Source organism: Drosophila kikkawai, chromosome 2L (assembly GCF_030179895.1).
Source record: "Drosophila kikkawai strain 14028-0561.14 chromosome 2L, DkikHiC1v2, whole genome shotgun sequence".
Lineage (NCBI taxonomy): Eukaryota > Metazoa > Arthropoda > Insecta > Diptera > Drosophilidae > Drosophila > Drosophila kikkawai.
Genome location: NC_091728.1, coordinates 6,886,608 through 6,902,798, shown reverse-complemented (window position 1 = coordinate 6,902,798; position 16,191 = coordinate 6,886,608). Strand labels below are relative to the sequence as shown.

At 49.6% G+C, this 16,191-nt stretch overlaps 5 protein-coding genes across 5 annotated transcripts; 2 read left to right on the top strand and 3 right to left on the bottom strand.

Moving 5' to 3' along the window:
- Window positions 1-72: 72 nt before the first annotated feature.
- Window positions 73-2,389, bottom strand: hgo (homogentisate 1,2-dioxygenase). Its single transcript, XM_017177222.3, has 8 exons — window positions 2,332-2,389; window positions 1,520-1,789; window positions 1,271-1,457; window positions 1,095-1,215; window positions 904-1,034; window positions 561-842; window positions 317-498; window positions 73-259 (listed from the first exon to the last, which is right to left on the bottom strand). Exons 1-8 carry the CDS (start codon window positions 2,344-2,346, stop codon window positions 128-130), a joined length of 1,320 nt encoding a protein of 439 aa, XP_017032711.1. The 5' UTR covers window positions 2,347-2,389; the 3' UTR covers window positions 73-127.
- Window positions 2,390-2,766: 377 nt separating this feature from the next.
- LOC108082057 (MPN domain-containing protein CG4751) lies at window positions 2,767-8,047 on the bottom strand. Its single transcript, XM_017177334.3, has 6 exons — window positions 7,664-8,047; window positions 7,245-7,602; window positions 7,097-7,184; window positions 6,819-6,988; window positions 6,511-6,759; window positions 2,767-6,445 (listed from the first exon to the last, which is right to left on the bottom strand). Exons 1-6 carry the CDS (start codon window positions 8,045-8,047, stop codon window positions 3,375-3,377), a joined length of 4,320 nt encoding a protein of 1,439 aa, XP_017032823.1. The 3' UTR covers window positions 2,767-3,374.
- A 156-nt stretch (window positions 8,048-8,203) lies between these two features.
- LOC108081964 (zinc finger protein Paris-like) lies at window positions 8,204-9,587 on the top strand. The gene is made up of 2 exons (XM_017177199.3): window positions 8,204-8,394; window positions 8,449-9,587. Exons 1-2 carry the CDS (start codon window positions 8,333-8,335, stop codon window positions 9,557-9,559), a joined length of 1,173 nt encoding a protein of 390 aa, XP_017032688.1. The 5' UTR covers window positions 8,204-8,332; the 3' UTR covers window positions 9,560-9,587.
- A 119-nt stretch (window positions 9,588-9,706) lies between these two features.
- On the top strand, window positions 9,707-11,013 carry RfC38 (replication factor C subunit RfC38). The gene is made up of 2 exons (XM_017177327.2): window positions 9,707-9,880; window positions 9,949-11,013. The coding sequence occupies exons 1-2, from the start codon at window positions 9,821-9,823 to the stop codon at window positions 10,957-10,959; spliced, it is 1,071 nt and encodes a 356-aa protein (XP_017032816.1). The 5' UTR covers window positions 9,707-9,820; the 3' UTR covers window positions 10,960-11,013.
- Nup160 (nuclear pore complex protein Nup160) lies at window positions 10,932-16,135 on the bottom strand. The gene is made up of 12 exons (XM_017177326.3): window positions 15,900-16,135; window positions 15,719-15,821; window positions 15,147-15,644; window positions 14,910-15,094; window positions 14,434-14,855; window positions 13,715-14,360; window positions 13,519-13,624; window positions 13,296-13,457; window positions 12,882-13,243; window positions 11,693-12,826; window positions 11,233-11,630; window positions 10,932-11,153 (listed from the first exon to the last, which is right to left on the bottom strand). The coding sequence occupies exons 1-12, from the start codon at window positions 15,985-15,987 to the stop codon at window positions 11,019-11,021; spliced, it is 4,239 nt and encodes a 1,412-aa protein (XP_017032815.1). The 5' UTR covers window positions 15,988-16,135; the 3' UTR covers window positions 10,932-11,018.
- Between the last annotated feature and the right edge of the window lie 56 nt (window positions 16,136-16,191).

Sequence of the window (16,191 nt, the reverse complement as noted above, 5' to 3'; positions counted from 1 at the left end):
TTTTTCCAAAAATTATAATGTTTCTTGTATAAAAATAAGAAAATAGTATCGTAATTCTTCAAAAGTCTTAAATAATAATAGATTGAGTGTTTATTAAGTGACTTTCATGACTTATCTTTTTATTACATTATAATTCAGCATTTTGGAAATTATCCTTCAAGGCCTGCCAGCACTCGTAATAAGCTGCGTCCAGTTTTTGACAGGTTTCCTCGCCCCACTTGGTGACGGCCAGACTCAGAGATGATTCAAACATAAAAGCCTTTTTAAAATATTATATATTAATATAAATAAATATAAAATATATTTCAACACATACCTGGGTTCCCTCAGCTACGCGTTCAGGCACCAGTTTGGCACTCGAGGCTCCCTCAAAGCACTTGATATCCGGACCATGCGGAGTCATCATGGAGTGCAGAGTGGCTCCACCGGCGGCAAAGCCGTCCTCCTTGGCCTCGTACTTGCCCAAGATCAGGCCCATGAACTCGCTCATGCAGTTTCCTATAGAAAATAAAGAATCATTAGCTTTTAGGCATAAGTTTTCTCAAGGTATCACAGCTCACTATGGTAATATGGCGGGCGGAAGGTGTGCTCCTGGACGGACCAACGGGGCGGGAATATCACAAAGTCAGCAATGGCTGTTCCAGGTCTCAAGCTCGGGCAGGTGAGTACAGTGAAGATGCTGGGATCGCAGTGATCAAAGCTAACCGAGTTGATCACCATGAACTTGGACAGATCATACTTGTAGGGTACATAGTTGCCGTGCCAGGCCACCACATCGAAGACGCTGTGGTTCTGCTTGGCCACAAATAGGCTGCCCTGGAATTTGGATATTACCTGGAAGTCTAAGCAAGATATTTAAAGTTGATTATTACAAGTTTATTTTATTTTTAAGCAGATATTTACCTTTTACGGGCTGATCGTTGAACCAGGCCACGGGTGTTTCAAAGTCCCTGGGATTGGCCAAGCCATTAGCACCAATGGGTCCTAGATCCGGCAATACAAAGTGACCATCATAGACCTCCAGTATGTAGCCTCTAGAAAAGTTTTATTTTTATAAACTTTAAATCCCAATAAATGTAATATAATTAACCCACCTGGAAGGAGAATCCACAGCCACGGCGAATCGAATGCCCTGAGGAATAACGCAAATCTCATTGGGGGCCACTGTCATCCTTCCCAGCTCCGTAGTTATATTCAAAACTCCTTGCTGCGGCACTAAAAATATTTAACTATATTGATTATTCATCTCACTTGGTTCATATATTCTTACCAATCAGGAAATCGCCGTCACTATTATAGAAAGCCGATGCATCCATAGAGCTATTACAGGAGTAAATGTGCACTGCTAGACCATGACGAGATCTGGGATCACCGGCACCGCAAACCGTGTGCAAGCCTTCCACAAAGTCCACTGATTTTCCATCCCTTGATGGCAGATCAAATGGTTTCCAGCGCAACTAAAGAGAACATTATAAAATAAAATTTTGTGATGGATATAATTCAAAGAAAAGCTACCCACCTGATTCGGATTGGGTGGCTGTTCATCCCAGTTTTGCCTTAAGTAAGTGGCTCCCTTGAACGGCTGGAAAGGCAGGTGCACTGCCGAGGGCAGCTTACGGTAAAGCCAAGTTCGAGCATTCTCGGTTCTGGGCGCTGTGAAAGCGCTTCCCGATAGCTGCTCGGCATAGAGCTTGTAGGGACACACCTGAGGGGAGTTCTGGCCCACTGGCAGGGAGTTGGGATACCGTTCGTCCTCGGAGGAGAAATGAGACCCAAAGCCAGAGAGATACTGAAATCAGAAAATAGATAAGCAATATGTTTTCTCTGATTAGGAGATTCTTCAGAAAAGTTAGAAACCAAGATAAAGTATAAACATGGCCCAAAACATAATAAAAACTTCTAAGAGCATAAGCACTGATAAGATGCATTCCTAAATAGATAATACCAGATGCCGTAAAGATAACTTGTCCAAGAAACATTTTGAATATTTGCATAATTAAGATTTAAAATAGAAATTTGTATCTCTTAACAAAAACAAGCAAAACCCTGATCTAAATAAACCGGCATAAGATTATAAAATTATTCAAGTTGGAAACTTGTTTTTAACACCCAGAACCAAGAGTTGAAATTCCAGCACTAGGCACGCGACAGATTATTTCGATTTCACTGAAAACTATGTACCAATTGTGTATATTTGTATATTTCCTGATTATCCTTAGAACTGTATTCCGAAAAATGATTTTGTCATTTCGTTCACATTTGAAACACTAACTTCCAAATACACACTCTGCACTCTGATAGCACAAACCCGATCTTTGATAAAACGTTTACCTTGTATTGCGACATGTCTGATCCTCCCGCGGTTGAAACTAGCACTGAAGTTCATCGCTTAGGGGCAACCTCTATTTATATCCAGTCCGGATAGCGAGTGTTTTGAATACTGGCCGGAGAAACTAGTAGCCGCTAGAAAGGCCAGTCCCCTAAAAGTGTGGCGAATGATACGACGAGAGGTAAACACCTGCCCTGCCCCCCAGATTTGTTGTTGATGCGTGCGGATTGTTTTGATTTTGTTACCAAGACTAAATCGCACCGCAGAGAACCTCTGGAGAGGAATACGTGATATACTTAGCATAGCGGTTTTACAGGTTTATAACTGAATCAAACGGGGTATACCTATTCCAAACTATAGTATATGGTAAGTCCTCCTTTTCTTCCTCTCAAATGAATCAAAATTCACCCTAAGCCCATAAGAGTAACCCGGAGATGTAAACTAAGTAACTAGTTGTGTAATTTATTGCGGCAAAGATTCAAAGTTACAGTTAATGTGGTGTAGGCAATACAATACAATACAGTTGATGTGTGTGCTCTGTCTGTATATTAAAATACTTAAAGTACTTTTTATGCGGTAATTAAACCTAAATTAGTACGAGTTTACATTAAATTAAACATTTAAGGACATACAGCGCTCGTGAGTAGGGTGAGTAAAAGCGGAGATTCACTCGTAGGAAGGAGAATTCCTTACGGATCATGATGAGTGTGTATATATGCACGGCATATCTAAACTGTCTCTCTGTTTTGTAAAAAATATATGAAAATAAAGTACATGTGTGTTCGATCATAACTCCGATCGTTGATGAACTTTACACTTGGCAAAAAATATGTAAACTTAAAATAGGAAAATGGAAAGATATTATAAAATATTTGTCCCGAAATATATACTGATTGGGCGATTAAAATGACGGACACTGGTACGTTAATGGAGATGCTACACTTTTTTGCATTACGCATGGAAATAGATGCTTCTGGGAAAATACTGCGACTTTAAATGCCCTCTGGCAAATATGTGCGTTTGCCATCTTTCCGTTCCGGAAATTCTAGTCGTGCGACAAGTTCAGGATGTCATCGCCCATGCTGTTCTTGGGCATCTTTGCCGGCGGCGGAGCAGCCAGATCTGCCACCGATGCGAATTCCATGCGCTTCTTGGGCAATCCAAGTGCTCCCGGTGGAGCTAGCTCCCCGTAGAGACGGCTCAGATCCGGCGAGGGCCTTCGATGCGAGGAGCTGCTGCTGCCATCGGATGGCGCCGGCGAGGGCGTATTCGAGGGCACACTGGAAATGGCCAGATCTACGGCACTAAAGTTGTACTTTCCGGCAGAGTTGGAGTTGCTGCCGCTATTGCCGCCGCCGCCTCCACCTCCTCCACTGTTTGCAGACTTTGTGGGCGTCAACCGTTCTAAAGCTGGCGAGGCCGAGGACTCCCGGGTTCGCGCCGAAGAGGGCGTCGTGGATTTAGGGGGCTTCATCATCATGGCTGACAAAGACTCCTGCTGGATCTTGAACAAGGCCGATGGCGTCATGAACATGTTATTGGCCGCCAGTGTGGTCTTCGAGAGCGGATCGGGAATACCGTATTTGCCATGCTGCTGCTGGAAGAAGGCAGCGTAATCCTGCATCTTCTCCTGCGCCAACGCATTGTAGTAGGCGGCTGGATTGGAGAGGGATGACGGCGATGAGAGACCACTGGCTCCTGCTGCGCTTGAAGAGCCGCCTGCCTTTAGGGCATTCCCCGAGGGCCCGGCCCCCACCACAGCCCCAGAGGGAGTGGCAAACAGGGCGTCCAGATCAGCAGCAGCCTTATTCTGGCGATACAGTAGCGCCTTGATCTCCGAGTCCTGCTTCTCCAGCTGCAGCAGCTGGTTCAGCATGTCGCTCTGAATGTCGTTCTGGTTCTGCTTTTGCTTCTGCTTCGAACCGCCACCGCCTCCTCCACCACCTGACATGCCCACTCCCGAGGAGAGCAGTGCGGAGAGTTCATTGTGGGCTCCTGCCATGTGCTTGTTGGACGCCATCGCTGCAGCGAATTGGTTGTTGGGATCAAACAACTTGGTGTAAGTCTGCAACAAGGCCGTGTAGTCCGCCTGAGCAGCGGCCTGCTGCTGCTGTTGCTGCTGCTGCTGATGCTGTTGCTGCAACTGTTGCTGCTGCTGTTTCTTGGATGAACTGCTATTGGAACTGCTACTTGACGTGGCCTGTGGAGGCGGCGGAATCGAGGCAGCTGCCACGGCTGCCATCTGCTGCTGCAGGAACGCGTTAAGGTCGTTACTCTGCTTGCTCTGCTGCATGTAGGAGTCGTAGCCGAGCAGCTTGGAGGCCTGGATCAAGTTGTTGTAGTCCGCACTGAGGGCAGCTGCTGCTGCAGCTGCCGGCGAGGATTTCGATGACTTGCCAGAGGAAGAGTTCGATGGTTGCCCGCCAGTCAGGGTGTTGGCGGTGGGTACTCCCAGTCCAGCTCCTGTCAAATAACTATAGTCGGAGCCAAAGCCCAGGGTGCCCAGGGTGGTGGCGCCCAGTGCTTCCGCTTGCTGGAGGAGCAGAGCTGCATACTCTGGCGATCGGATGAGCTCGCTCATCTTTAGCGGATCGTTCTTCAGCTCGTCCAGCTCCTTCATAAGTTTCGTCTTGTACGAATTGGAGGTGGAGCTTGAGTTCGAAGAGGATGACGACGACGAGGACTTTGATGATCGCTCCGACTTGGACTTGCTGTTGTTGTGTGCATTACTATTGCCACCGCCACCAGCTCCTCCTCCTCCTCCTGTGGGCATCGGCATGTTGAAGCTATTCGAGTAGGCCGCCACGGCGGCTGCCACATTCGGATCACTTAAGCCGGCGGAAGCTGTGGCATTGCCTTGCTTGGAGCCACCCACCTTAGCCGCCGCTGCGGCCAGCTGGTTAAGCGAAGAGCTACCGTAATCCTTGCGCTGCTGCTGGAAGAGCGCCGCCAGATCTGCCTGCAGGAAGTTGGGCGGCAGCTGTCCCGCCAGCTGGGCCAAGCTGGCGGCCATTAGATCATTGGCCGTGGGCAGACAGGCAGCTGCTGGAGGCACCAAGGCAGCCGCAGCCGCTTCGTACTTGTTGGGCGTTATGCTGGGACTGTTTCGGGCAATGTCGCTCACGCTGAACTTGCCGGGACTGGGCGCTGGCGAGTTCCGAGTACGCGAGGTTGAGGCGTGCGACGAGGTGTCCGACTTGGCCGGCGATGGGGACGCCCTCACAGGAACCTCAAACTTGGCCGGGCTGGCGGAGTTCGACTGAATGGTTATCGGACTGTCGCGTGGCGAGGCGCTCAAGGCAGACGACAACGCCGGAGTCGTTGAAACTGGTGGGATGGCTGGTGGTGCGGCAGCCGTTGAGGGCAGTTGTGGGGGGAGCAGCTGTTGCTGGCTGGCGGCAGCCGGTGGCAATGTTGGGGCCACCAGATTGGGCAGCACCGACGGATGACTCGTGGGATTCGGGGTGGCAAGTGGCGAAAGCATTCGCACCGGGTTCATATTTAAGCCGGAGGGCATGCACAGCTGCTCCTGCAGCGACATCACCTTCAGCTCGCTGGCCTTCTGCTCGGCCTGAGCAGTGGACTCTTCCTCCGCTTTGCGTGCACTCTCCTCCATGGCGTTGACAGAGTCGCTGAATAGCTCCTCCTTGGGTGCCGTCACCTTTATGTCACTTCCAATGTCCATGAGAACAACAGCCTTATCCTCCTCCTTCACTTCCAGCTCGTCATTGTCAATGATCTTGATGGTCTTGGGCGGTATGAAGTCATCCTCCTGCTCGCAGTCGAGGACCGCGCAGATCCAGTTCCACAGCGCCTTGTCGCTCTGCTTGGTGGGGAACTTCGGGTACAGCGTGTTCTTCAACTTCTCGTTGTAGGTGACGTCGTTGTTGTAAATGTGCCGGAACTTGACCACCTCGCTTCGGTACTGGGTGTAGTAGTCCACGCACAGCTGGATCTCGGAGCGCACCTCCTCGGGTATCTCCTTGTCGGGCAGTACCGAGTATTGCATCAGCATGGGCCGCCCGTACTCCATGGATTGCCGGTTCTCATTGGGCGGCACGATCCAAATGCACTTGACCACCGATTCGAGAGTGGGATTCTCATCGTAGTAGGGAGCTGGGGAAGATATTGAAGGTCATCAAGGAATTCTATGAATTCTATTCTTGGCAAGTAATACTCACATATAATCAGGGAAACACACGGCGTGTAGGTGAGATCGCTGGCTCCACGCATCCGTATCTGATAGTCCAGCTGGGAGTCGCAGTCGCGCAGTGTCGGTTCCGCCTGGAACTTGGGATGCGAGTGATACCAACCCACCAACAGCAGCTGATCCTGAATCATCATCTTCTGTATGTCCCGTTCCACTTCGCCGGCTCTCTGGCGATCGAAGCGTGTGCTCCGGCAAGGATATGTCTTTGTAATGGATAATGCTAAAGAAACAAAGAATATTAAAGCGATTTACATATGCAGACTACAAATCCAGACTCACTGTGCGTGTTCATGTCCCAGGTTCCGCCCAGATACCCGCACACCTCGCGCACCGTCAAATGACAGTGGAAGTCTGCCAGCAGGAGGGCAGAGGAGTTGATTGTGATGAGGAAGGGCTGCAGTTTGCCCACCGACGAGAAGGGCACGGACTCAATGAGCATGTTGGCGTCGCTAAGGATTCAAAAACAAATGAATTTGTTAATTACAAAGTCAAAAAGAGCTAAAGGAGGAATATCTTCCCAAAAACCACAAATATATATTTTTCCCTGGTTTACTCACTGAACTATATTGCGATTGGCCACGGTATTGTGTGCGAAGACTGTTCTTTTAACCACAATTTCCGGGGACTCTGACTTGCGTTCGGCATCTACAGTTACAAGGGAATGAGCAGCGATCTTAAAGGTAGCAGCAGGTAGCTAATACATACCCAGGTCACAGTCATCGAGCGGCGCCTCCTTTTGGAGGGCACACTTCCGCAGATACGTGTTCTTGTATGCGTCCAGCTTTTTGCCCTTGTACTTGACCGAGGCCCAGCCGCAGCCGCTCTTCTTCTCCGGATTGATGATTCGCTTGCAGTGCATAGCCCAGGCGCTGGGCGTCAGGAAAATAGTCTCAGTCTCATGGGATTTGATCTTGCCGTCGGAAAGCAGGTCTCCGACAAACTTCTGGCCCAGGTATTCGATTGTCATCAAGCCCTGGCCCGGCTGCAGGACATTGGCGGCCATCAGCGTTTGCAAGGTTACCGTGCGTCCCGTGCCATTGAAGCCCTCGTAGTTCTCCTTGGCCTGGAAGGGAGTTTGCATATGTCAGGTATGTATTTCGGAGTGCGTTTCCAAGTGTGCTCACCTCATCGTCGTTGTCGTCGTCGCCAACATCGCTGTCCACATCTTTGTCGCACAGGTTATCCTCCAGCATGGCGGCGACGGGTGCTGTCGTCCTATCCAGGGGCGGTGGTCCGGAGTCCGAGTTGTTGGTATTAGTTGCATCCAACGCGGATAGTTCACGCTCCCCCTCCAACTCCCGCTCGCAATCGTTTGTTATTTGCGGCGGCGGCGGCGACGTCGGCGGCGGCTGCTGCTGCTGCTGCTGTAGCACCTGCCCCTCCTCCTCAACATCGCCATCGACATCGCCATCACCCTCGCCGTCGGAGCTGCTCACCACCTGGTTCTCGCCCACCTCGTCCACCGGCTCGCCCTCGGCCAAGGCACCGTTTTCCACACCGTTCTCCATGCGTCCTGCAATCAGCAATCTGCAATTTTTTTCGCAAATTCAGCCGCAGAATTTGTGTATGTGGTGGCGTAAAATGTTGTTAGTAGTGCTCAGTGTGACCGCGGACTGGTCGCTCTAATATACCAGGCAGCCTAATAAAAATACCAAAAATATTGCGGCTGCTGTAGTGTGACCAAGGCTTTTACTTTCTTTGGTATTTCATGTTGAGTCAGCGGCGGTCACATGTCAGCGTAAATGTAAATAATATTATTTTTGTTTAATAAAGAGTTTGGTAAGGGAAAGGATATGGAGGACATCACGGCAGTTGCTTCGCCCCGAATCCGTTCTCTTCGCAACAGAGCACAAAAGTAAGCAAACTTGAAATCTAAGGACAAGCTCCAGTTTTGACTATATCTTTGCAGGTGTCGAGTTTGCTTGAAAAAATCAAAAGAAATGGTCAATATTTTTGATATTTCTCCAGAGCATTGCGTTCCCATTGCGGACCTGCTATCTCAATACACACGACTTGAGATATTTAAGGGTGATTCGTATCCCGAAACCGTTTGCCCGCCTTGCCTGCAAGCTGCCAAGAACGCATTTGAAATCAAGCAAGATCCCGAAGGAATAATTGACATAACACAGGATGAGAGCGGGGTCCAAGTAAAGAATGAAGGCATCGACAATGTGTTTGAGGAATCTGCACCACAGATGGAATATTTCCTGATAGATGAATTCCTGTCAGACGAAGTGAAACCTGATCAAACGGAAGAATACTATTCAGGCAATGTGATGAACGAGGAGCCACCGGAAGAGTACTTTTCGGGCATGAACGAGGAGCCACCGGAAGAACACTTTTCGGGCCAAGTGATAAACGAGCCAATTGATGATGACTCATTAGGGGAAGATGCCGGGGAGAGCTTAGATTATGAAATCGATCCTTCTTATTTGCGAGAACAAAGTCAAGGCACTGATGAGGATAACAATGATAATAATGGGGAATCTAACAGTGTTGTGTTCCCATGTTCCTGCTGCCCAACGCGTTTTACGAAAAGGTGTCAAAGGATGCCTACCTACAAGTGTCCACATTGCACAAAGTCCTTTAAATACGAGTCATTTCTACAACAGCACATAAGGAAGCATACTGGGGAAAGGCCCTTTAAGTGTTCCCAATGCCAAAAAGATTTTACAACCCAGCAACAATTTTCACTACATTTCAAGAGTCACCCTCAAACTCAAATTTTCAAGTGTTCCCACTGCGGATTGGTCTTTTCAAAACTGGAAGAACACGAAGCACACTTGAAAACACACATAAAAAAGAAGATAAAGTGTTTCAACAGCCAAAAACATTTTTCTAGCGCTCGTAAACTCAATAATCACATAGAGATATCCCATAAGAAAATTTTCTCTGAAAAACGTTATACCTGTTTGTACTGCAAAATGTCCTTTAGACGAAGGGAATCTCTCCTTTTACACTTGAAAGGCGGTGTTTGCATTTCACGCCTAACGAAGCCTAAAATACGTATATCTGAATAAAATAAAAAACCATTCTTTTTATATTTTATATTTGAAACCTTATATTTAATTGCAAGCTGAAAGGGTATTTAAAGTTCGACTTGCTGAAAAATAGTAAATACCGTTTTTTATAATTCGTTCTGCGTCGCTTTAGGACATAAGCAACTTCCAGCCACCTGGTCACACTGGAACGCTTACTGCAAAAAGGCGCGCATGCTAATTTACTGAATTAAAGTTGTGTTTTTGTTTAATAATTGTTAAATTGCTGCATGCCCAGACAACATGGCACTTTGGGTGGACAAATACCGGCCGCGGGAACTGGCCAAATTGGACTTCCACAAGGTAAGGGCAGCAGGATCAGCCATAGTCATACGAAAGCCATCGTGCTAATATGTTACTCCTGAGCACAGGATCAGGCGGATAATTTGCGAAATCTGTGCAAGCAGAGTGACTTTCCGCATCTCATGTTTTACGGACCTTCGGGCGCCGGCAAGAAGACGCGCATCATGTGCCTGCTGAGGGAGATGTATGGAGCCGGCGTGGAGCGGCTGCGGAGTGAAACAATGACATTCACCACTCCATCAAACCGCAAGATCGAGGTGATGACCGTCAGCAGCAACTACCACCTGGAGGTGAATCCCTCTGATGCCGGCATGTACGACCGAACGGTGGTCATCGATCTGATCAAGCAGGTTGCGCAGACGCACCAGATCGAGATCAATGGTCAGCGTGAGTTCAAGGTGATCGTCATCTCCGAGGGCGATGAGCTCACCAAGGACGCGCAGCATGCCCTGCGCCGCACCATGGAGAAGTACGTGGCCACTTGCCGGATCATTATCTCCGTGAACTCCACGTCCCGCATCATTCCGGCCATTCGGTCGCGTTGCCTGGGCATCCGGGTGGCGGCGCCCAACGAAACGGAGATCGTATCCATTCTGCAGAGCACCTGCAAGCGGGAGGGTCTCACCCTGCCGATGGAGCTGGCCAAACGCGTGGTGGACAAGTCGGAGCGCAATCTCAGGCGGGCTCTACTAATGCTTGAGGCCTCCAAGGTGGCCAAGGCGCCGTTCACCGCCAACCAGGAGATACCCGACCTGGACTGGCAGGTATTCCTGCGCGAGACTGCTTCGCAAATCATCAGCGAGCAGACGCCTGGCAAGCTGGAGAAAATCCGCGAGCGACTGTACGAACTGCTCACACAGGGCGTGCCGCCCAATCTCATTTTTCGCGGTCTTGTTGAGCAGCTGGTGAACAACTGTGATATGTCCATCAAAGCCAAGACGCTCGAGTTTGCAGCGGAATACGAGCACCGGATGCAGTCGGGGGCCAAGCACATTTTCCACCTGGAAGCATTCGTCGCCCAGTTCATGAACATCTACAAAAAGTTCCTCTCTGAGCTAGTTATGACGGATGACTTTTAATGTAAATGTATAACTTATTTCGAATATCTTATAAAGAAAAACTGTATGAAACAAGATATTTAATGGAAAAGCGGCTGTTGCTGCTGCTGTCGTTCCTCGCGACTCTGCAGGATGGCCATGCTCATTTTGTCCTCGGTTGTGCGTTTGACCGTGTCAATGTACCTGCGGACTTGCTCCTCCAGCTTGATGTTGGCCTAGAAAGTAATTAAAAGGGTTAAATTTGTGAGTATGTCAACGGAAATTGGTTTGGGATGTGAAATTTTTTGAGCTTACCATTTCATACTCGATGTCCTCCTTGCCATTGACCTTCAGTGCGTGCAGCAGCAGATCGATTGTGTTGATGGGAAAGGCGAGCTGGGGACTCGCTACGTTCACCGAATGCCCAAAGTCAAAGTACTCGCAGCCTGCACCCAGCATGCCGCCGATCATCTCATGGCCCAGATCAGCGGCTTCCAGCAGGCGGTTGTGCTTCACGAAAAGATGCAGGAGCTCCCGGGAGTTGGCCAGCTTGTACGAATCCATCAGCCACTGGGGCACGAAGGCATTCAACACAAGAAGTCTGTTTACGATGCTCTTCTTGATCAGCGTGGAGTTCTTCTCCTCGTTATCCCCCAAGAGCTTCTCGAGCAGGGCCCAGGCCATGTCGGCAGCATTGTTTCGATGGGGAAGATCTGGACAGGGCAAAGCATAATCAATAAAGTTGGAAACTTGAAACCCTTAGCCCTGAACCAACCTGCCATATCGTTGTTTTGCAACCAGCTCCAGGCATTCGCCGACTTATCCTCTGTGGCCGTGACACAAGCCGTCGTTAGGCTCTCGAATATGGGCAGCACGGAGAAGGTGTGTCCCCGGGACAGTTTCAGGGCAGCCGTGTACAGACCACAGCTGGCCAGAAGATAGGACAACTCTTCGGGTGAGGCGCGATCATAGGAAGCGGCGTCTTTGCGGAAATGGGACAGCTCGAGTATGGCCTCGGCGTGGACCAGTTCCCGGCGAATATCGGGCAGCTCCAGGACAATCACCTCTTCCTTGGCCTCGTCCCTAAGTTCATTTAGTTCGTCATCGTTTTTGTCCATTGAACCCACCCTTTCGTCGCCAATGGTGGGCTTGGCAATCCATCTGTAACGGCTGTCCACCAAGTGCAAGCTGTTCAGGCAAACCAAGAGCGAGGAGCAGCGCTTCTCCAGGGCATTGGGGGCATCACTGTCCACTTGCAGGCGCATGGCCTGCTCGTACATAACCGTTGCCGCTTTACGCATATTCCCCTTGTCTGTATGGAAGGCGTACAAAAAGTTGTAGACATCGTTCTGATCGATGCTCAGGGCCCTGGCCCGACTCTCCACAATGTCCTCGAACTCGTTCTGCAGGCCGTGGTACGAGAACCTCATGAGCAGCTGCAGTTTCTTGGTGTTGAACAGCGTTATGACCAGCTGTCGCAGGCAATCCTTTCGCCGCGACGTATCGGCGTTGTTCACCAGGGCGTGGTAGGCCTGATCATAGTGACCCCACTGCAGATGAATGTTGAACACAATGGACTGGAACATGGGCAGCTGCGGATCGTCGTACTTTAGGATTTTCATGGCTTCGTTGGCCAGTTGGTTTATACAGTCCAGCGCCGAGTACTGCTCAAAGAGCTTGATCACCTTCAGGTAATATTGAACAATGGCCGCCTTGGTGTCCTCCTCCGACACTGCCTCCTCACCTTGGACGACATTCTCCTGCAACTTGCTGTACAGAGGCGTGCTCTTTAGTACGTGCTCAACTAGGAAGTCGTCTTCGACCACGGAGGAAGCTGTTTCCTGAAACTGATGGACTGCCTTGTGCGCCTCCCCGCAGTCCAGCAGAGATACGGCCAGCACAAAGCGTCCTTAGATCCTAGTTAGAGAAAAATAACAATATAGAAACTCTACTCTCTGACTTACTTGCATCGGCCTTTGTCGTACACCAGCCGGACAAGAGGCGCACATAGTCCTGCACGATGATGTGCTGGCAGGTGCCCAGTAGCCATTCGGGGAACACGTAGATTGGCGACTCGGGCCACAGCATCTTGTTGATGGAACCCACAAGTTGGAGCAGCACATCGCGCAGGTTAAACGGCTCAGTCTCCAGCTGCAGGCTGTCGGTTTTCTGTATCATGGCAAGGGCGCTGGCGAGGCCCTTGGACTGCAGGAAGAGGCTGAGCAGCGTGGTCTGGTCATTGCCCAGGTTCCGCAACTGGCTGGCATAGGGACGAGTGTAGCCACTAAATAGCTGGGCACGGCTCAGTCGCTGGATGGAAGCCTCACTGAAAAGGGTGACTTATATGGGGTGCAGGGAGAAAAGGCAAAGATACGTACAATCCAGCTGGTGCAGTCAGGGAAATGGGTGTGTCGGCGATCCAGACCAAGGTGCTATAGCAGTGCATATAATTGATGTTTGTGGAAATGTTAGAGGTACTCATTCCAGCTGGCTTGCACACCAGATACTGCAGTATTAACAGGTTCCGACAGACAGCTAAGCTGTAATTTAATGACAAGAAATCTTATGGATTTTAACAATTATTATTTAAATTGATCTCACCGTGTCATGGCCATTTGTTTGACCGTTTCGGCCAAGATGGCAAGTCCATATTCGCTGCCGAAAAAAGCACCCGTTGGCTGCAGGAATCGCGATGAAGCGGAATAATCTAAAGAGGGGAAAAAAATAAATAGTAATATGTATACATATGTATATTACATACATAGATTCCCCCCTTAAGCCAAAGTCAAGTCCTTACCATGCCGCGGAGCATCTGGATCGATGATGCTCAGCACATCGAGTAGCATTTCCACAGCCGGCTTAACATTGGGTATGTCCTGAAACTTCTGTGTTATGGCCTTCAAGTTATCCGCTGACATCGCTGCCAGACGGGATACCACCTTGGATATCACCTCAACTGGGCACTCGCGATCGTACAGCTGCTTGTCCATCTCAACTCTCATGTCGTCCGAGATCAGCCCCTCCAGCAGCGTCACTACCTGCATGACGTTGACAAATCTCGTGGCCATTGCGGGATCGCTACGGAAAATGGGTGCCACAAATGTGGCCACCCTTTTGCTGTCACTGCCGATGAGCAGCAGATGCTCCAGCACTTCGCAGGGACGCAGAAGTGAGAATGACTGGCGCCTGACCAAACACACAGCATCCATGCCGCCGAGGACAGCCAGCCCCATGAGCTCTGAGAATTTGATGTGGTACTGTTCGCAGCATGAGTAGAAGCGGTCCCAGAGACGCGTTGCTATCTCCCAGTAGACGTCGTCGGGGACCTCAAAGTCCTTCAGCTCGTTCTGGATCTCGTCCTCGACGGCCGTGCACACCTGCTCCTTCAGCACGGACATCGAGAGCTGCTTCACATCCAACTGCATGTTGACGCGCCTAAACATCTATGGGAAATGGATTATTAAAGGAGATATTTTCTTCCAACGGCTAAAGTAAGTTAAGTTGATTCTCACTTACATACAGGGCCTTGGTAATCACGTGTCGATCAAAGCGTCCCGGATGGAAGATGTACGAGCAGTACGCCTCTCGGGGATTGACATGGTCCTGATCAATTGTGAGGCTATAGCGATCCGGTGGAGCTTCCAGGGCAGCGGAAACCCATTTAACCACTTTCTTTGAACTCATATGTCCTGCCGAGACATGAAATTCACCCTCAGCATTGCTCCAAAGGGCCCAGATATGCGAGTCGGTGGCATCAAAGTTGATAAGATCCATTTGGGGCGCCGCTTCCGCTGTTTCCTCGTGTGTCACCAACATGATACCTTTGTGATCTTCGGAATTGGGCACGATGCTCAAGCAGATGAACTCGGCCCCGTTGTCGTGGGAGATGAACAAACAATAGTCCCGATCGTTAATTTTGCGCATTTGATTATTTTGAGCTAAGGTAGAAAATACGTAAGACTATGCAATAGTAAGAACTTAGCTGCACTCACGTCCTTGAGCTCCTGAACCTGCGTGACTGGAGCCGGCAGAGAAGTTTGTGCTGGCCACCGTCTGCAGGCCATCCACTGACCACAATCGCAGCTCATTGTTCCGGTAAAGGACTAGGATGTAAAGATACCCCTCAATTTCGCTGAATGCCATGGACATGGCTGCCTCCTGAGTCTCCGAGCGGCCACTGAAAACATCGTTTGATAATTATGTGAAAGTAAGTGCCCGATCATACTCACGTCAGAGCCCCCTTGAGGTTGGACAGAAAGCGTGGCATTAAATATGGCTCCTTGACCTCGTTGGTGGTCGTGTGGCCGGTGCTGCAGTTCATGGTATGGAGCAGCAGCTTATCCTCGTAGGCCACTGCAAAGTAGGCACTGAGGGTGTCCTGCGAGATATAGGATTCCGCCACATTGGGCGGTATCGTTCCAAAGCCATCCGTCACATAGAAGCTGCTCGGCTCGTTGATCTTCTCATTTACTTCGTAGAATATGGATTGGGACAGCAGATCCTCCGGTATGCTGCTAAAACCTTCATCTTGGCCAGCCGACTTCAGGGGGAACACATACCGATGCACACTGCTGACGGTGACCACCAGCAGGGTGATGCTCCTCTGCTGCTCTGCCAGACTAACATTCAACACGGCCGAGTCGGTGAAGCGTAGGCGCAAGTGGTTTCTCTGCAGGGAGATGTCCAGACTGACCTCCGATAGTTCAAGGACATCCTGGTTTGCGCGCCTATAAACGGTAGAGTGGCGAGGGGGGAGGAATACATTACCAGACGAAATAATATCAATGGGACTGGAACTTACCAATAAATAAAGCGGTTCCTGTATTGTTTATTATTACATCGCTTGTAGCAGTAGCCGCCGGAGGTCTCGAATGTCTTGAGATCCTGCAGAGTGCTCTGGGTTCCTGTTTTTGTTAAATGTATTAAAATCATGGCTTTCATGCTACCGACCAAGTACTTTCTTCTCCTCCAACGCAACTTACCCGTGTTTATCTTCACTTCTATCCACTCTGCCGGATTAAGGTTCTTGGGGATGACCTCCCGGTAACTCATGTTGGCAGAATTGGGCATCTTTATGAAATATGCAGGAGGAACCACAGAAAATTTTATTGGCGGCACCGGCAAACACAACACGCTCAACAGGTTCAGTGTTGGACAACGCAGAAATGGGCTTTGTTAGTTTGTGGTCATACATCTCGCAACACCCCTGGTCACACTACACCCGGCCTTCCACATGTGTTTTTGTTGATGCTGCTTGTTATTTACCAAATTTCT

Bases quoted from the DNA above. Each gene is read 5' to 3' on its own strand.
- hgo (XM_017177222.3), bottom strand. The intron at 1,458-1,519 runs GTGGGTAGCTTT...TGTTCTCTTTAG, and splicing joins AGCCACCCAATCCGAATCAG to TTGCGCTGGAAACCATTTGA. The intron at 499-560 runs GTGAGCTGTGAT...TATTTTCTATAG, and splicing joins CCGCCCGCCATATTACCATA to GAAACTGCATGAGCGAGTTC.
- LOC108082057 (XM_017177334.3), bottom strand. From the start codon at position 8,047: ATGGAGAACGGTGTGGAAAACGGTGCCTTGGCCGAGGGCGAGCCGGTG. The intron at 6,989-7,096 runs GTGAGTAAACCA...TTGAATCCTTAG, and splicing joins GCCAATCGCAATATAGTTCA to CGACGCCAACATGCTCATTG. The intron at 6,760-6,818 runs GTGAGTCTGGAT...TTGTTTCTTTAG, and splicing joins CTGGGACATGAACACGCACA to CATTATCCATTACAAAGACA.
- LOC108081964 (XM_017177199.3), top strand. From the start codon at position 8,333: ATGGAGGACATCACGGCAGTTGCTTCGCCCCGAATCCGTTCTCTTCGC. The intron at 8,395-8,448 runs GTAAGCAAACTT...ATATCTTTGCAG, and splicing joins CTTCGCAACAGAGCACAAAA to GTGTCGAGTTTGCTTGAAAA.
- RfC38 (XM_017177327.2), top strand. From the start codon at position 9,821: ATGGCACTTTGGGTGGACAAATACCGGCCGCGGGAACTGGCCAAATTG. The intron at 9,881-9,948 runs GTAAGGGCAGCA...TCCTGAGCACAG, and splicing joins CCAAATTGGACTTCCACAAG to GATCAGGCGGATAATTTGCG.
- Nup160 (XM_017177326.3), bottom strand. From the start codon at position 15,987: ATGCCCAATTCTGCCAACATGAGTTACCGGGAGGTCATCCCCAAGAAC. The intron at 13,458-13,518 runs GTGAGATCAATT...ATTAAATTACAG, and splicing joins AAACAAATGGCCATGACACG to CTTAGCTGTCTGTCGGAACC. The intron at 12,827-12,881 runs GTAAGTCAGAGA...CTAGGATCTAAG, and splicing joins TACGACAAAGGCCGATGCAA to GACGCTTTGTGCTGGCCGTA.